The following is a 16,330-nucleotide window of genomic DNA, read 5'->3' on the forward strand; positions in this document are numbered from 1 at the left end:
CTTCGCATTAGACCTCTCTCCTCCCTCCCTCTCAACCACCACTCACCTCCCTTTCCTTTCTCTCTTGCTCGGATGTCGTTGGTTCTCCCTGCTCCGGTGAACGTCCCAACGGATGAGATCCTCCCTACCGGTCCTACGAATGGCGAAGTCGCTCAGGATGGAGCTGTCGTCGAAGGCGAGGAGGACATGCTCGAGAGCGAGCGACTCAAGAAGAACATCATCTTTCCTCCTCCAGAGATCAGAAGTGAGTTCTCTCGCTCTTTCGCATGCTCTGCAGCAAGCTTGTATCTGTACTAACCACTTTCTCCCTTCTTTCCTCTCTCAGCCCTGATCGATAAAACGGCCTCAGCTCTTCACAAGTCGGCCAACCCGACTCAACTCGAGACCAAAATCCGAGAAGGTCAACGAACGGATCCCAAGTTCTCGTTCCTCAACTCGTCGGATCCTTACCACACCTACTACCTCTTCATGCAAGCTCGTCTGAGAGAGGGGAACACCGAGGATGGCAGTGCTCCTCTGGTGGATGGAGAGACGGGGAAGGGAGGAAGGACAGATGGAACCAACGCCGGATTGATCTCCAACGGAGACGAGGGAGTAGAGCAGGATAGAGGGAAACCCAAGGAGCCTAGGGAGTTGGAGTTCGTGGTAGAGAGACCTAGTTTGCCCGCTGTGGATCTGTGAGTTCAAACCAGCTTGCCTTCGCTCTCTTTCCTCCTTCCGCGTCGAGCTGACCTTCCCTCTCCTTCCTTCGATCCCTTCTCCAGCGACATCCTCAAGCTCACCGCTCTGTTCACAGCTCGACGAGGAAGAGCCTTCCTCGCCTCCCTCTCCCAACGTGAAGGTCGAAACTACCAGTTCGACTTCCTCCGACCTACCCACTCCCTCTACCCCCTCTTCAACCGAATGGTCCAGATGTACACCCTCGTCCTCGTCCCTCCCAAGGAAGCTCTCGAGAAGCTCGATCTCGAAAGTCAGCCCAAGGCTGGAAGGGTTATCGCGTTGGTGCAGGCCAAGGAGAGGACAGAGTGGGAGAAGTGGAGAAGTGAGAGGCAGAAGAAGAGGGAGGACTTGAAGGAAGCTCAACGAGGTGAGTCTCGAGCTTTCCCTTCCTCCACGCTTGCTTTCGCTTTCGCCACGTCTCTTTCCTCGCATCATGCCAGAGCTGATCCTTCTCTTCGTTCATCTATGCAGTCGCCTTCGCCGAAATCGACTGGCAAGACTTCGTCGTCGTCGAGAACATCGAGTTTACCTCGGAGGACGAAGCCATTCAACTCGAAGCTCCCACCTCCATCGCCAAACTCGACTCGCTCACCCTCGCTCAGAAGATGATGGCTTCCACCCTCGGAGAACAGCCCATTCGTGCCTCCGAAGCTGCCAAGGAACCGGAGGAGGATATGGAGATGGATATGGACGAGGACGAGGAGGAGGAGGAGAAGGAGGAGAGTCAGGAGGAGATCGAGGCGAAGAAGAAGGCTGCTGAGGCAGAGAGGGCCAGGGAGGTGCAGAGGAAGTTCGCTGAGCAGCAGGGAACGATGAAGATCAGGAAGGATTATGTGCCGAAGGGTGAGTCTGTCGTGTTCGATTCTCTCTGAGTTCGACGAGAAGGAAGAGAGAGAGCTGACCTCGTTTCCTTCGCCTCGTCTCGTCTCCCTTGTTTCTTGTAGCTCGTCAACCTGCCGTCGCTCCTCAGACAGTCATGTACCGAGGTCAGGCTGTTCCTATCGACGAGATGACCGAGCATCTCAGGATTGAGCTGTTGGATCCTTCGTGGAAGGAGAGGAAGTCCGAGCTCGACGCGAGGAAGACTCAGGCCGGTTTGCTGCAGCAAGGTTCGTCCACGCTTCTCCCTCTCTTTTATCTTCCTTCAACCTGATACTGATCTGTTCTCCTTTCTTTGTTCTTCGTCTCGTTCAGGTGCCGACGTCTCCGCCTCCCTTCGAGATCTCGCTCGTTCTCGTACGGACATGTTCGGAACGGACAAGGACGAGGAGACTCGAAAGCTCCAGGAGGACGAGGAACGAGCCAGGAGGAGAGAGAAGGAGAAGGTCATTTGGGACGGTCACACTTCGTCCAAGGCTGCTACACTCGACAAGTTCCAGCAGAGTTCGAACCTCGACGATCAGATCGCTGCGATTCACAAGGCTGCTGGTCTTTCTCGGTACGTCTCTTTCACTTCTCTTTCTTTCTCTTCTCTCTTCCTTACTGACTGTATCTTTCCTCCTCTTCGCTCACTCCTACAGAGTCGAAAACGCCGCCGGTCCCTCCTACATCCCTCCTCCCAACGTCAACGTCGCCGTCGGGCCCAACAACCCCAATCTCCCAACCGGTCCTTCCATCCCCACTGGACCCTCATCGTCTTCCCTCTCTGCCACCCTCCCACCGCCACCTCCTTTCCTTCCTCCCATCCCAACAGGATCCATCTCCGCTCTCCCAACAGGTCCCAAAGCTCTCGCTCACCTCAACCCAGGCCTTCCTCCCGTCCCAGCTCAGTACTCCTCAGCACCCGTTCCAGCTTCGGCCATCCCCACTGGAGCTCCTCCAAGCATTCATCCTTCGAGGTTGGCTGCATTGGCGGCTAGGGAGGCGCAGGAGGCGAACGGAGGAGAGGCTGCCGCTCCTGTTCAGCAAGGTCGACCGAGAGACGAAGAGGAGGGAGAGGCGGGACCTGAGGCGAAGAGGGCGAAGATCGAGAAGTTGGCGGATGGGATGTACCACCCTGTGAGTTTTTGGATTTCTTTCTTTGGTCGGGGGAGAAGGAATGGAGGGCGGAGCGAAGCAAGGACGCGTTCAAAACGAAGCCAAACTGACGCGTCGTTTTCTTCGTCTTCTTTCATTCCCTCAGGAGGCCGACTGGATCGCCGCTCACCCTTACCCTGCCGCTATCAACATTCAACTCCCAAGCGGTGTCGCTGGAAAGCCCGAGCTCGACGGATCGATGTGAGTCCTCTTCAGCCTTCTCTTTCTTCTCTCTTTCGTCTCGAACTGACCTCTTCTTCCTTCCAACCCGATCTTCCCCACTTCGTCTTCTCTCTCCTCTCAACAGCATCACCCTCCCTCCTCTGGGTCTTCGAACGACGATCGGAGAACTGCGATCCAAGATCCAGGAAGCGACCAAAACCAGCGTCCCTCTGTCCAAGATGCGACTCGACCTCGAGGGCGGGAAGGTGCTGAACAACAAGAGCACGTTGGGGGAGCTGAACTTGGCGGCTGGGGATACTTTGGTCCTTGGGTTGAGGAAGTAGAGGAGGAGGTGCGAGGGACGAGGGACGAGGAGGGAAAAGGGAGGGGAGAGAGAGGAGGGATTTCTAGTTGGTTTCGCTCTATGTTTGTTTAGTTCATAATCGTATCATCCTTTTTTTGATCGTGCTTCGTTCGGCGAGAGACTCAAGTCAAGAAGGAAAGATGAGGTCAAGAAGCAAGAATGTCGAGATCAGGCAGAGTCCATCGCGCCCTTCCTTCTCTTGTTCACGGAGGTTGACGCCCTCTGAAGCTCTCTCTGGCTGGTTATCAACGTTGAAAGTTGTGCCCCTCAAGCTGGTTGTTTCGGTTCGCTGCACCGAGGCTCTCCCTTCTGCCAAAGAGCGGGAAGTCGACGCAGCTTTTCGAGACCGGAGCGTGTCCGGTGGCCCTTCAGCGTTCTGCTCTTTCCCTTTCTTCCGAAAAGAGAAGATCTAGTACACGAACATGCGATAGAACATAGCGACGTCCAATCAAACAAACAGGTCGACGGCGATCTGGACGAAGAAGAGGAGGAAGGGAAGGGTCAGCTCGACGCGTCTCTCGGGGACGAAACATGAAGGGAGAGAAACGAGAAAAGACCCACCGTAGTGACTCCCAAGATGATCTCGATGACAATCAAGTAGATGACGACGAGCTCCAATCCCTCTCCGTGAGCAGAGTTGACCGATTCCTGGGAGAGAAGAAGAGGAATCGAAGGGCGAGGTGAAGAAGTCAGCGTTCCTGTTCGGTACTTATTCCTTCTGTGCTCGAGACCCAAGCTCAGTCCCAGCCTCCCAGACCCCGAATATCGAGAAAGAAACTCGTCCCGGAGCGAGAGACTCACCTTCAACAGCCTGAGCATGTCCTGAAGGACGTCGACTCGAGCGTTGATGACGTTCAGTCGTTGAGGGACCTCGAGGTACGTTTTGAAGGCCCCGTAGAGAGGTTCCAGGTCGGGGAACGACCAGAAGAGTTCCTAATAATCGAGATGAGGGAGGATAAGGTCAGCGAGGAGCTTCCGCGCGGAGAAAGGACGTCGAACGAGTTGGGTCGGGAGGAGATAGATACTCACAGGACTGTCGATCATGCTACCGACGAGACTGATGTTGACTCGAAGGATGAAGAGACGGCCGATGTGCTTCATGATTTCCACTCGAGGAAGCTGGCAGAGGAGCAAGGGTCAGACGCGTTTTCGAACCGAAGAGACGCAAGAGCTGAACTCACTCCGATCTTTCCACTCGTCGAGATCTCCTCCGGGATGTGCTTCGTCTGATCGATCGTATTCGAGACTGCACCCTCGAAGAAGGAGAGCTTGACGGACTGAGCGAGGGCGTGGGAGAGAGAGAGTTTCGTCCTGTTCGACGAAAGAAAAAGCAGTCAGATCGATTCAATCGATGCGAGATCGAAGAAGATCACTCACATGTACGAAGATCCCTTCTTGAGGGTGATCACATCGTTGTATACTCGAGAATACGAAGCGTAGTAGAATCTGAAGAGTCGGAGACGCTGGTCAGTTGAGGCGAAGGAGAGGGGGAAGGGAGACGCGACGAAACGAACCCCAGGTCCTCCTCCTCGATGTCTTCGGGAGCCAGACGCTCGACGGAGAATCGTTTTCTGCACAGGATATGATATAAAAAGGCGTCAGTACAAGTGAACACGACGACGGTAGTACAGCAAACGAAAAGAAGCGACACGAACAGCGACGACAAGAAGCGCTTCTCCTCCTCCAGACTCATGCCCCAGATAACAACCTTGAAAACAAAGCAAGACTCCGATTAGTATCTCTACCCAGACCGCTAGCTCCAGCTACGATCGTGAACTCACAACTCCATACTCGAACAGGAAAACCTCCGCCTTCGTCCTCTTCCCAGCACCCTCGACTGGGTGCGTCCTCTCCCTCCCGCCATCTTCGTCACCACTGAGCTCAGAGTCTACCGCGAATCTGGGCTTCTTCTTCTTCTTCTCCGCCGAAACAGGGTGATCCTCATGAGGTCCCTCCTCGCTGATGTCAACGAGAGGCTCGACCGACGAAGAGTGCTGATGGTTGGCGGGATTGAGATTCGAACCTCCTCTCGAGGAGGAAGCGAAGCTACCATGGGTTGGGACTGAGGGCCAGGAGTAGGAGGTGTAGATGACTTCGTCGAACTGGATGGGGTTGGTGAGATGGGTGGAGCGACGGGACTGGAGGTGTTCGAGGAGAGCAGGGAGCCGATAGGAGCTGAGGTCGAGAAGCGAAGGTGAAAGGGGATCAGCTCTTGATCGAGAAAGCCGAGAGTTTGAAGAAAATGAAGCTCACGTAGCGGTACAGTAAGCAGTCACTCTGACGTTACGGAAAGAGAAAAAGGAACGATCAGTTGAGCTTTGAAGGAGGGAGGAAAGAGATGGAAGAGGGCTGAAACGAACCTTGGGAGACGAGCCTTCTCCTTCCTCGTCAAACGCATGGCATCTCGCCTAGCTGAACCAGCAGGGATCTGAGCCAGCTGCTTATAAACCTGTACAACGAAACATAAGGGAGGAAGGAAGAAAATCGTGCGCACAGAAGCTTTACGAAGGGAGCGAGCCAAGCTCTTGAGCTCGAGCCGTCCTCCTCCTCCTCCTCGTCTCTATGTGCTTACCTGAACGTCGTCCTCCTCTTCAGGCTCATCCTCCTCGTCATCATCGCTGACTTCCTCCTCTCCTTCTCCTCTCTCGTTCTTGAGCACTTTTGATTGAGTAGGGAGGGACTCGGGCTCTTCTGGAAGGACCTGTAGAAGGAGAAGGCGGAGAGCGAGGTTAGCTCGAGCTCATTCTCTTCCTCCTCTTCCCACAACGCTTCTACAAGGCCCATTCGAGCTCGACAAGGAAGCTGCATGCGTACCTTAAGCTTCTGACTCGCTTTCGTAGATCTGAGAGGGAAGAGAGACGGACCAGTCAGCTTGAGTCCGCCTTGTCCTTCTTCAAGCGACCGAGAGGGCTGGAACTGACCGATTCGGTCCTCTAGGAGCTGGAGCTGGAGCTACTTGAGGTTGCTGTCGCTGAGCTGTAGGAAGAGTGGGATGTTTTGATGCCATCCTGGGAAAGAAAAGGGGATGAAGTTGATGTTGAAGGGAGGGAGGGCTATGAAGTTTGCAGGAAGGAGAACCTTGCGCTTCCTCTGACGCCCTCTGGCCTTTCGAGGACCCCCCTCTAGCGTCCTCACCTTCCAACCCTCACAACAGTTTTTCTCAGCTCGACTCAAAGCATCTCGTCAGCCCCGAACCAGACTCGGATCTACCTCTCAAACTCCAAATCCGGCCTTACAAGCTCATTTTCTGTCGTCTGCAGCTCTCGCAACCCGAAGCGAAGCGACCTCGACCTCTCCTTCCCTCCCTCCGACATGCCTTACTCCCATCACTCTCGTTCGTTCTTCGCGTCATCAATCTTTCGCACTTCCTTGAGCTGATCCCTCTCGATTCTTTGCAGACTCTGGATCGTTCTGTCGTCATGCGAAGGGGACGCTGGAGGAGGTCGTTCAAGAAGCGATCAAGCAGGACTTCAAAGTCTTTGGTCTTTCAGAGCACGCTCCCAGGTCCGTATCACCCTCGGAGATCTCTTCGCGAAGACGCTAGGACTGAACCGTTCTCTACTTCTACCTCCAGGTATCGCCAGCAAGATCTCTACCCAGAGGAGGTGAGGCTCGCTCGTTCTTCGTCCGGCGCTCTCCGTCGTCGCTCCTCTAACTCCTCTTTCTTCCTTCTCTTCTCCCACAGTCGGATCTCACCCCAGCAGATCTCGATACCATCTTCAATTCCTATCTCGACGAAGCTCACCGTCTTCGATCGCTTCACTCCCACCAAATCTCCCTCCCCATCGGAATCGAAACGGACCTCATCTCCCCTCTCGATCTCGCAGGACTCACCACGCTCCTCGAAAAGGAGGGTGACCGTATAGACTACGTCGTTGGAAGTCTTCACCACGTCAATGAAATTCCACTGGACTTCGATCGAGAGACCTTCGAAAAGGCTCTTCAATCCTTCGCTCCTCCTCCTTCCACCTCCTCGTCCTCGACTTCGACGTCCTCCTCCTCCTCGAATCCCATGACTCTCCTCCTTCGCTCCTACTTCGAAAGTCAGCACACCCTCCTCCAGCAGATTCAACCCGAGGTGATAGGCCACTTCGACCTCGTTCGTCTATGGAACCCGCAGCTCAAGTTCACGGACCATGAAGGCGTTTGGGAGAAGATTGAGAGGAACGTCAAGTTTGCGATTGGATACGGAGCGATGTTTGAGTTGAACGCGGCGGCGTTCAGGAAGGGGTGGAAGGAAGCGTATCCTGCTTGGGATGTGCTGGAGGTGAGTCGATTCCGTCCTTTTCTTTGTTCGACGGTTCGTTTCGACGCGTCTCCTGAACTTCGTTGCCTTCGTTCCCGTTGCGCTTCATCAGTTGATCATCTCCCTGAACGGACGACTCTGTCTCTCGGACGACTCCCATGGACCCCTCGCCGTCGGACTCAATTACCATCTCCTTCGGGCCTACCTCCTTGAGCACAACGTCAAGGAGATCTGGTCCCTCCATCTCGACCTCTCCTCCTCCGTCGTCGCTCCTTCGTCTTCCAAGAACATCCCCACCACCACCTCCTCCCTACCCCCACCTCCAAGCCGAAGCGGTCGAGCGACGCCCCGACGCGTCCAAGGGAACTGGTGGGAAGACCCCTTCTGGTCGTCTCGATCCTAGAACGAAAACCGTTTTGATCCTTTGGTTTTCTCGTTCGGATTGGAGCAATAATCCTTCGAAATTCTAGACTAGTAGTAGTAGAGAAGAGCGTTTGGCTTTGGGAAGGGGTAATTTATCTATGTGTTGGAAGTGGGCTACAGTGGTTGAGACTGAAAAGCGAGCGATGCAAATGAGGTTTTGGCGTTAAGGCGTAAAGAGGACGGACGAGAAGCGAACGGAGGGTTAAAACAAGAGACGGAGAAAGCGAGATGAGAAGCAACAGATGGGACCCGAGAGAAAAAGAAGAGAGATAGAGACAAGGTGAAGAAAGGGGAGAGAGGCTACTGGAGGTCCTCCTCGGCGAGCTCCTCGACGGTCGGGCACTCGCACTGGATGAAAGGAGGGAAGAGGAGGAGGTTGGTCAGTTGGAGCTCAAGAAGATTCGCAGAGGAAAAAAGAGGGATGAGAGACTCACGATGAGGTTGAGATCTCCGAAGGAGTCGTTGACCTGAAGAAAGGAAATGAAAGGAAGAGCACGTCGCGTCAGAACCGGAGGGACGTCGAAAGATAGGACGACGAGACGAAGCGAAAGACTCACTCGTCCAACAGCAGGCCAGAACTTCTGCTTTCGAAGCCAAGGAACGGGGTAGGCGGCCTGAGCTCGCGTGTAAGGTCGATCCCACTTGTCCTCTCCGAGGGTCAAGACGGCGATGGTGTGAGGAGCCTGAGCGATGATGTTGGTGTCTCGAGGCTGAGCTCCCGAAGCGACCTCGTCGGCCTCCTTCTTGATGTGGATCATGGCGTCGCAGAATCTGAGGAAAGAAGGGATGGTAAGAGGGTCAGCACTCGTTCGGACGATGAAGAGGCGGAAAGAAAGAAGGGAAGACTCACCGATCGATCTCGGCGAGACCCTCGGATTCGGTACTGCAAGAAGGAAGACGAAGACGAGGTCAGTAAAACGGTTACAGAGGAAGAAGAAGAAGGAGTGGGACGTACGGCTCGATCAGCATACCGGTGGTGATAGGCCACGAGCAGGTAGGAGGGTGGATTCCGAAGTCCTAAACAAGAGGAGGGGAAAATGGTCAGTGAGGTTGCTCGTCGAAGGAAGCAATCGAGAGACGAGGAAGCTCACCTGAAGCCTCTTAGCGAAGTCCATAACCTTCAAGCCAGTAGTAGGCTCGAACTCAGACAAGTCGAGGAGAAGCTCGTGAGCGACTCTGCAAAGAAACAACAAAGGAGCAGAACGACGCGTCAGTTTCGATCGTTCTCGTATGAAACGGACAGAAAAAGTAGACGCACCGTCCCTTCGAGTTCGAGTACTTGAGCTTGTAGTAGGGCTCGAGCCTCTTGGCGATGTAGTTGGCGGAAAGGATGGAGATCTTCGCAGAATCGGTGATACCGTTTCCTCCGAGCATCTTGATGAAAGCCCACGAGATGGTGAGGATGGAAGCGGATCCCCAAGGAGCAGCAGCAATGGAGTCGATGGCGTGAGATCCACCGGTGGGGACGACGGCGTGTCCAGGAAGGAAAGGAGCGAGATGCTCTCGAACACCGATGGGTCCGACTCCGGGTCCTCCTCCTCCGTGAGGGCTGAGTTTCGAGAACGAAGCGAACGAGAGGTCAGCGACGCAGAGGGAGAAGGGAAAGAAGGGAAAGATGGCTTACATTCCGAAGGTTTTGCTGAGAAAGGGAGAGGAACGAGCTGATCAGTTCGAGCTCGAAGAGAAGGGACGCGTTCGACTCACTGCAAGTTCAAGTGGCACACGTCTCCTCCGCAGACCTTGGGGTTGGTGAGTCCCATCTGAGCGTTCAAGTTGGCACCTGAGGTTGTCCAAGCAAGGGAAACGAGAAGAAGTCAGCTCGGAGAAACGAAGAAGAAGCGACGAAACGAAACGGGAAACGAGCTCGACTCACCATCGAGGTAAACCTGTCCACCGTGCGAGTGGATGATCTCGCAAGCCTCCTGAACTCCATCCTCGAAGACTCCAAAGGTGGAAGGGTAGGTGACCATGAAAGCAGCGAGGTTGTCCTTGTACTTGTCGGCCTTGGCTCGAAGATCCTCCATGTCGAGCTCTCCGGAAGCGAGAACCTTGACGGCGACGACCTTGAGACCAGCCATGACGGCGGACTGAGAGCGAGGAGCAGCAGGGAGAGTGGTCAGATGAGAGAAGGATAGATCGACGAGGGAAGAGATGAACTCACAGCAGGGTTGGTTCCGTGAGCGGAAACGGGGATGAGGCAGATGTCCCTCTGTCCCTGTCCGATAGACTCGAGGTAAGCCTTGATGACGGAAAGACCAGCGAACTCTCCCTGAGCTCCAGAGTTGGGCTGAAGGGACATGGCGTGGAATCCAGTGATGATGCAGAGGTCGGCCTCGAGCTCCTGGAAAACGAGAAGGAAAGCGAAGTCAGTGATGGGCAAGGGAGGAAGCTTTTGAAGTCGACAGACGAACGAACCTTGATGAGCTGCTGGTATCCCTTAGCCTGATCGAGAGGAACGAAGGGGTGAAGTTTCGAGAATCCGGGCATGGTGAGAGGGATCATGGAAGCGGTGGAGTTGAGCTTCATGGTGCCTGAGAGGAGAAAAGGGAAGGGGAAGGAAGGTCAGCGACGAACGAAGGAGAGAAGAGGAGAGGCGAACTCACAAGATCCGAGAGGAATCATAGCGTGAACGAGGGAGAGATCCTTGCTCTGAAGGTGGTAGATGTACCTGAGCATCTCGGTCTCGGAGTGGTGAGTGCTGGTTCGAAGAAGACAAGAAGGTCAGCCCTGAACGCGTCGAAGGGGCGAGCAAACGAAGAGGACGAACTTGAAGACGGGCTGAGTGAGGAACTTGCTCGTCCTCTGGAACTCCTGAGGCAAGCAGCTCGACTCTCCCAAACCAGCGGTGCTCATTCCAGCTCCGGAGGCGATCTTGACGAGCTCCTGAGGTCCGATGGGCTTTCCTCCAGCGGCCTTGACGAAGACGTTAGTCAGAGCGAGGAGATCGATGATTCCAACAGACTCGTCGAGGGTGACTCCAACAGTGGTGGCGTCGATTCGTCGAAGGTTGATCCTAGCGTCGTTGGCGATGGAGTGAAGGGCGTCGGCTCCTCCAGAGGCGGAGGTCGAGATGGTCAAGGTGTCGAAGAAGTTCTTGTTCTGGATGGTGTAAGGGGAGGAAGGGATGGAAACGAGAGTCTCCTTGAGGACGTGGGTGAGGGAGTTGACCTTGGCGGCGATTCGTCGAAGACCTTCGGGACCGTGGTAGCTTGAGGAGAGGGAAGGAAGACGAGGAGAGGTCAGCTCCAAGTCGTCGCGTCTCGAATCGAAGAAGACTCGTCCTTTGTACTCACACAGCGTACATGGCAGCCATGTTGGCGAGCAAAGCCTGAGCCGTGCAGATGTTACTGGTAGCCTTCTCTCGTCGAATGTGCTGCTCTCGAGCTTTGAAGCAAAAGAAGAAGCAGGAGATGGTCAGTACGGAGCAACGAATCGACGCGAAAGAAAACGAGCCGGGACTCACTCTGCAAAGCGAGTCGGTAAGCCTTCTCTCCGTTGCTAGCCTTACTCAGTCCGATGAGTCGTCCAGGCATCTTCCTCTTGAGCCCGTCCCTGCACGAGAAGAAGGCGGCGTGAGGTCCTCCGTAACCAGCAGGAACTCCGAATCGAGCTGAGTTTCCGAGGACCATATCGGCTCCCCATTCACCAGGAGGCTGTAGAAACGAGGAACGAGAGCACAGGAGTCAGTGCTGAGTCTTTGAGCTCGGATACACAGACCGAAAAGAGGCGAAGGAAACGAACCTTGAGCATGGTCAAAGCGAGGAGATCGGTTCCAACGACGACCTGTCCTCCGAGCTTGTGGATCTGCTCGGTGACTCCCTCCCAGTTCTCGATCTCTCCGTTGACGTCGGGGTACTGAAGCATGGCTCCGCAAAGGTCCTTAGCGATGGCAGGGTCGGCGAGGAGCTCGGTAGGGGATCCGACGACGATGTTGAGCTTGAATCCTTTGGCTCGAGTGTGAAGAACCGAGAGGGTTTGGGGAGGCTGTTTCGGGAACAAAACAAAAGCTGGTGAGCTCGAGCTCTCTACAAGGCAGAAGGGAAAGCGAAAGATGTAGAAAGAAAACTCACAACACCGGACGAAACGATGAAGGTCTTCTTTCCCTTCGCTTGACCCATCGACATGACCATCGCTGAAAGGAACGAAGCCGCGAGAAGACGAGAACTGGTCAGCTTCAGCTCGAGTAGATCAACGTAGATAAAAGTTCGAACTCACCCTCAGCAGCAGCAGTTCCCTCGTCCAACAAACTAGCGTTCGAGAACTCCAACCCCGTCAGCGAAGTGACCATCGACTGGTAGTTGATCAACGACTCCAATCGACCCTGAGAGATCTCGGGCTGATAGGGAGTGTACGACGTGTACCAAGCAGGGTTCTCGGTGATCTACAAGAACCAAAAAGAGAGAGAAAAAAGGAGTGAGTTTCTCGAAATCTCCGAGTCTTCCCATGGAAAACCGAACCACCTTCCCCTGCCTCCTCCTCCCTTGTTTGCGAGACTCACGTTCCTCAAGATAACTCCAGGCACGACGGCCTCGGTGTAACCCATTCCGATGTAGGTCTTGTAGACCTCGTTCATCCCTGCGATCTCGTTGGCTCTCCTGAGGAACTCTGCGTCCGAGTAGGGTCGAATGGATTCGTCCGAGACGACCTCGTCCTTGATTCGGATCGAAGCAGGGACAGAGTCGGCGATGAAGGCTTCCATGGAGGAGTAACCGAGGGTGGAGAGCATCTTGGAGGAATCGGATTCATCGGGACCGATGTGACGAGCAGGGTGGAGATCGAGGGGAGCGAAGATGCTGCAAAGGGAAAGAGGGAGGAGGAGGAGCAGTTGATGAGCTTTCGCTTTCCTTCGCCTTTCTTCCTTTTGGTGGTGTGCGAGAAGAAGCAATGAAACTTACGAGTCAACGGGAGTTTGGAAAGGGAGAGCCGGGCTGACTTGAGCGAGGTTCCTCTTTTGCTGTCCAATCGTAGAAGGCGAGGAGGAGGAGGAGGAGGAAGGGGAGGTGGTGGTCGACGCGCTTCTCCGAGCGAGGGTAGGAAGGGAGGTGCTGGCTCGTCGAACAGCGAACGACGACAGACGAATAGGGAGGGACATCGTCGGGGAGGAAGGGGGAGGGAAGGGCGGAAGGAGGGGGTGGGAGTCAGAGGACAAGAGGGGAAGGAACGGTCCTGGAACTTTTCACTGAGAAGGTCGCACTGAGAAAGGGGAGGTTGAGAGCACCGAGGCGCGAGGGCTGGGAAAACAATCGTCGTTTCTCTGGATCGGATGGAGAAAATCTGCCTTTTCGCCTTCTCTAGCATATCAGTACAGGTGCTCCTCACCTGATCAGCTTCGAAAATCTTCCTCGAGTGCTCGAGAATAGCTCGATCGCGTCGCGAAGTTCTTCCCTCCCCTGCTCTTCCTCTCCCCGCTTTGATTGAGCGTGATCCTTATCTCCTCCCCTCGTTCTTCTTTTCTTTTCATTTTCATCACCTTGCTTTGGGGAACGCAAAGAAAACCAGCAAGACCGGCTTGGAAACGTAGATCGTCGTATATAGAAACGAGAGAACCCCCGAGAAACAGAGAAACACAAAAACAGGTTGACGAAGGGAGAGAATCGACGAGGCGCGTCGAGGGAGAGCCGAAGAGAACCATAAAAGCTACTACCAATGAAGACGATTAGACCGAAGCGGAAGGAGCGAGAACTTCCGAGGGGTTTTCCTACATGATTCGTAAAGGAGAGGAGAGGGAGGAGGGTCAGCTTTCTGCCGAGAGAGAGGACGAAACGGAGGAGGGAAAGAAAGAGGGAGGGAGGAAAGGGCCCGAAGCTCACCTGCTCTGCTGCCTCCTTGTAGTCCGCCAGTCTCTGCCTCAACTCGGCAGCAGCGGGATCCTCGGAAGCCTGCTGCTGAACGGCCTTCATCCTCTGAGCAAAGATCATTCCCTTCACCGTCCCCTTGACTGAGAAGCGTCGAAAGAGAAGAAAGGGAGAGAGGGACGCGATCAGCCGCCGAGCTCTTCTCTTTCGCTTCTTCAGGGAGAAAGAAGAGGATTCCAAAGACTCACGCGTTCTCCTCGACTTGATGTTGTCCTTGACGTTGGGCAACAGATCGACCTCGGCTCCAGTCTTCTTGGCCTCCTGGCTCAACCAAGGGTGAGCGAGAGCTTGCTCGACCGTCAACCGTTTCGCTGGATCGACCGTCAGGCACTTGGTGACAAACTGAGGGAGTTCAAAAGAAGGAAAATGGAAAGAGGGAAGAGAAAGAGGGAGGAGATGGTCAGTAAACAAACGTCTTAGAACTCGTCCGTCGTTCTCGAATTCAAAGGTGAACTCACGTCACGTCCGGTAGGCGAGACTCCCTGCCAGTACTCCGCAGGCTCGAATTTGAAGTCTCCGTTGATGATACTAGAAGAGAGGAGAGCGAGAGAGGAGAGAACTGGTCAGATTCGTCTTGCAGAAGAGGAAACAGGACGAACGAAACGAGACTCACGCCTTCATCTCCTCGGACTGGTTCTCCCTGTCGAACGGTGTGTATCCACAGAGAAGAAAGTAGGTGATAACTCCAAGAGCCCAGATATCCACAGGCTTTCCATGTCCGGTCTTCTTGAAGATCTCGGGAGCCATGTACCCTGGAGAGGAAGAAAGGAGGGAGAAGAGTCAGTCGACGACCTTTCGAGTTCGAACGAGAAGACCTGGAACGAACCAGGAGTTCCACAGGTGGTCGTGAGCATCTTGAAGGTGTCCTCCTGGATGATCCGACTCAGTCCAAAGTCGGCGATGAGAAGGTCGGCATCCTCGGTCTTGTTGGCGAAGATCAGGTTCTCGGGCTTGACTGAGAAGGGACGAACGAAGCTCGTCAGCTCTTGATCAGAGGCGGTGAGCGCGCAGGTTCGACTCACGATCTCGATGAACGATACCCTGATCGTGAAGGTATTTGACGGCGGAGGCGACGGTGAATACGAGGTGGGCAGCGTCTCTGTACAGGAAAGGAGAAGGTCAGTTCGAGAGCCGCACGACGCGACGAGAGCCAGGAAAAAGAACGAACCGCTCGTAGTAGTTTCCCTTGGCGCAGATTCGATCGAATAGCTCTCCACCGGTACACACTGTAAGAAGGAGGGACGAAGAAGAAGGACAGGATCAGCTGGAGCGCTTCGTCGAGAGGAGAGTCGAACCGGAATGGACGAACGATCAAAGACGAGGTAGAGATTCGACTTGGTCTCGAAGTAGTCGATCAATCCAACGATCTGAAGGATGCATACACAGGAAAGATGTCAGTCGAAGGGACTCGAGAAGGAAGAAGGAGGAGGAGGAGCAGAGTGAGCTCACATTGGGATGTCCCTGAGAAACACGTTTCAAGACTTCGATCTCGTTCCGGACCTGCGAAAGAGAAGCTCGTTAGTTGTTGCTCGACGAGTTGAGAAGAGATCATACTAACCATGTGCTCCCTTCCTTCCATCAGCTGAGAAGGCGAAGAAACCCGATCAGCAAACGGTACGACAGGAGGAGCAGGGGAAGAGAACGAGAACGGACCTTCTTGGAGATGATCTGGAGGAAGGGAGGAATCATCGAAAAGATCAGCTCAGCTCCATGAACGATCTCGCTGAGCTGAAGAAAGCCGTCTAGAGACTGACCTTGCAAGCGTAGTACTGTATAAACGAAGCGAGGGCAAGAGAAAGAAGGGAGGAGGAGGGAAACGTTGATCAGCTTGACCGTCCCTCCTCTCCCTACCTCCTCCCACGACGAGCACAGACGTACCTTCCCAGTGACGATGTGAACAGCCTCCTTGACGACGGCGTAGGTTCCTGAACCCAGGGTCTTTCCTGTCTTGTACTGAAGGAGAGAAGCGAGGGGACGGAGGGAGAGAAGGGAGGGGAGATCAGGTCAGCTTGGTTCGAAGGAAGGAGACCGCGGGCTGGAGATCTTCGGTCGATCAACGAAAGAAAACGAATACGTGAGACGCTCTGAAGGGGGCCAATGCTGCTCTCTACTGCTACAATCGCTTCTGAGACAAGACAAGACGAGGAGAGGGAGGCCTGGCGAGCAAAGGGGTGGATCCTGTGCTGTTGAGCTCCCTGACATGTCCCTCCTCTACATCACCTTCCCTCGATGTAGAGGACGATTCGAGTGGTCCCTGAGGGTCGAGCGAACTTTGAAGGTCCTCCTTCTCAAAGCTGAGAGCTTCTGATCTCTCTGGAAGCTCCCATCTTTGCTTCGAACGGAGAGGGAAGAAGGAGGGAGGAGGAGGAGGGAGTGTTGATGGAGCTTGGAGGTTGGACGAACCTGACAAGGGACTGTGGACATTCTAGATTCTTCCTTTTTGGACGGGTGTGGTGGTGTTAGATGAGAGAGTCTTGGGGAGTGCTAGAAAGAGTAGATTTTCTAGAGGAGGTGATGGTTTGAGGGAAGGAAAGAAGGTCGTCC

The 16,330-nt window shown here is 54.5% G+C and overlaps 5 protein-coding genes across 5 annotated transcripts; 2 read left to right on the plus strand and 3 right to left on the minus strand.

Annotated features, from left to right (window-relative positions):
• Window positions 1-26: 26 nt before the first annotated feature.
• On the plus strand, window positions 27-3,361 carry PRP21 (Prp21p). Its single transcript, XM_076639199.1, has 9 exons — window positions 27-244; window positions 326-677; window positions 765-1,087; window positions 1,192-1,563; window positions 1,665-1,829; window positions 1,915-2,158; window positions 2,241-2,718; window positions 2,843-2,937; window positions 3,044-3,361. The coding sequence occupies exons 1-9, from the start codon at window positions 73-75 to the stop codon at window positions 3,240-3,242; spliced, it is 2,400 nt and encodes a 799-aa protein (XP_076499122.1). The 5' UTR covers window positions 27-72; the 3' UTR covers window positions 3,243-3,361.
• Window positions 3,362-3,670: 309 nt separating this feature from the next.
• On the minus strand, window positions 3,671-6,361 carry BDY24DRAFT_380627 (RMD1 family protein). The gene is made up of 14 exons (XM_076639200.1): window positions 6,184-6,361; window positions 6,077-6,104; window positions 5,835-5,963; window positions 5,623-5,711; window positions 5,516-5,539; window positions 5,044-5,437; window positions 4,918-4,970; window positions 4,777-4,833; window positions 4,640-4,708; window positions 4,444-4,573; window positions 4,292-4,381; window positions 4,064-4,195; window positions 3,824-3,910; window positions 3,671-3,734 (listed from the first exon to the last, which is right to left on the minus strand). Exons 1-14 carry the CDS (start codon window positions 6,267-6,269, stop codon window positions 3,711-3,713), a joined length of 1,392 nt encoding a protein of 463 aa, XP_076499123.1. The 5' UTR covers window positions 6,270-6,361; the 3' UTR covers window positions 3,671-3,710.
• A 1-nt stretch (window position 6,362) lies between these two features.
• Window positions 6,363-7,911, plus strand: HIS2 (histidinol-phosphatase; the record flags this gene model as incomplete). Its single annotated transcript, XM_076637665.1, has 6 exons — window positions 6,363-6,596; window positions 6,661-6,766; window positions 6,837-6,867; window positions 6,948-7,529; window positions 7,621-7,784; window positions 7,842-7,911. The coding sequence occupies exons 1-6, from the start codon at window positions 6,575-6,577 to the stop codon at window positions 7,909-7,911; spliced, it is 975 nt and encodes a 324-aa protein (XP_076499124.1). The 5' UTR covers window positions 6,363-6,574.
• A 52-nt stretch (window positions 7,912-7,963) lies between these two features.
• Window positions 7,964-13,118, minus strand: GCV2 (glycine decarboxylase subunit P). Its single transcript, XM_076639201.1, has 21 exons — window positions 12,827-13,118; window positions 12,430-12,724; window positions 12,147-12,312; window positions 12,002-12,063; window positions 11,673-11,915; window positions 11,395-11,584; window positions 11,225-11,315; window positions 10,699-11,139; window positions 10,535-10,629; window positions 10,347-10,462; window positions 10,093-10,272; window positions 9,805-10,018; window positions 9,636-9,711; window positions 9,556-9,570; window positions 9,190-9,480; window positions 9,023-9,107; window positions 8,887-8,948; window positions 8,782-8,814; window positions 8,489-8,702; window positions 8,366-8,398; window positions 7,964-8,279 (listed from the first exon to the last, which is right to left on the minus strand). Exons 1-21 carry the CDS (start codon window positions 13,021-13,023, stop codon window positions 8,232-8,234), a joined length of 3,147 nt encoding a protein of 1,048 aa, XP_076499125.1. The 5' UTR covers window positions 13,024-13,118; the 3' UTR covers window positions 7,964-8,231.
• A 259-nt stretch (window positions 13,119-13,377) lies between these two features.
• Window positions 13,378-16,329, minus strand: BDY24DRAFT_380634 (serine/threonine-protein kinase). The gene is made up of 15 exons (XM_076639202.1): window positions 16,190-16,329; window positions 15,665-15,739; window positions 15,541-15,555; window positions 15,440-15,454; window positions 15,345-15,368; window positions 15,236-15,286; window positions 15,096-15,153; window positions 14,955-15,012; window positions 14,809-14,885; window positions 14,613-14,741; window positions 14,400-14,538; window positions 14,245-14,314; window positions 13,975-14,128; window positions 13,742-13,869; window positions 13,378-13,629 (listed from the first exon to the last, which is right to left on the minus strand). Exons 1-15 carry the CDS (start codon window positions 16,208-16,210, stop codon window positions 13,588-13,590), a joined length of 1,056 nt encoding a protein of 351 aa, XP_076499126.1. The 5' UTR covers window positions 16,211-16,329; the 3' UTR covers window positions 13,378-13,587.
• Between the last annotated feature and the right edge of the window lies 1 nt (window position 16,330).

Source organism: Mrakia frigida, assembly GCF_051309035.1.
Source record: "Mrakia frigida strain ATCC 22029 unplaced genomic scaffold BDY24scaffold_6, whole genome shotgun sequence".
NCBI lineage: Eukaryota > Fungi > Basidiomycota > Tremellomycetes > Cystofilobasidiales > Mrakiaceae > Mrakia > Mrakia frigida.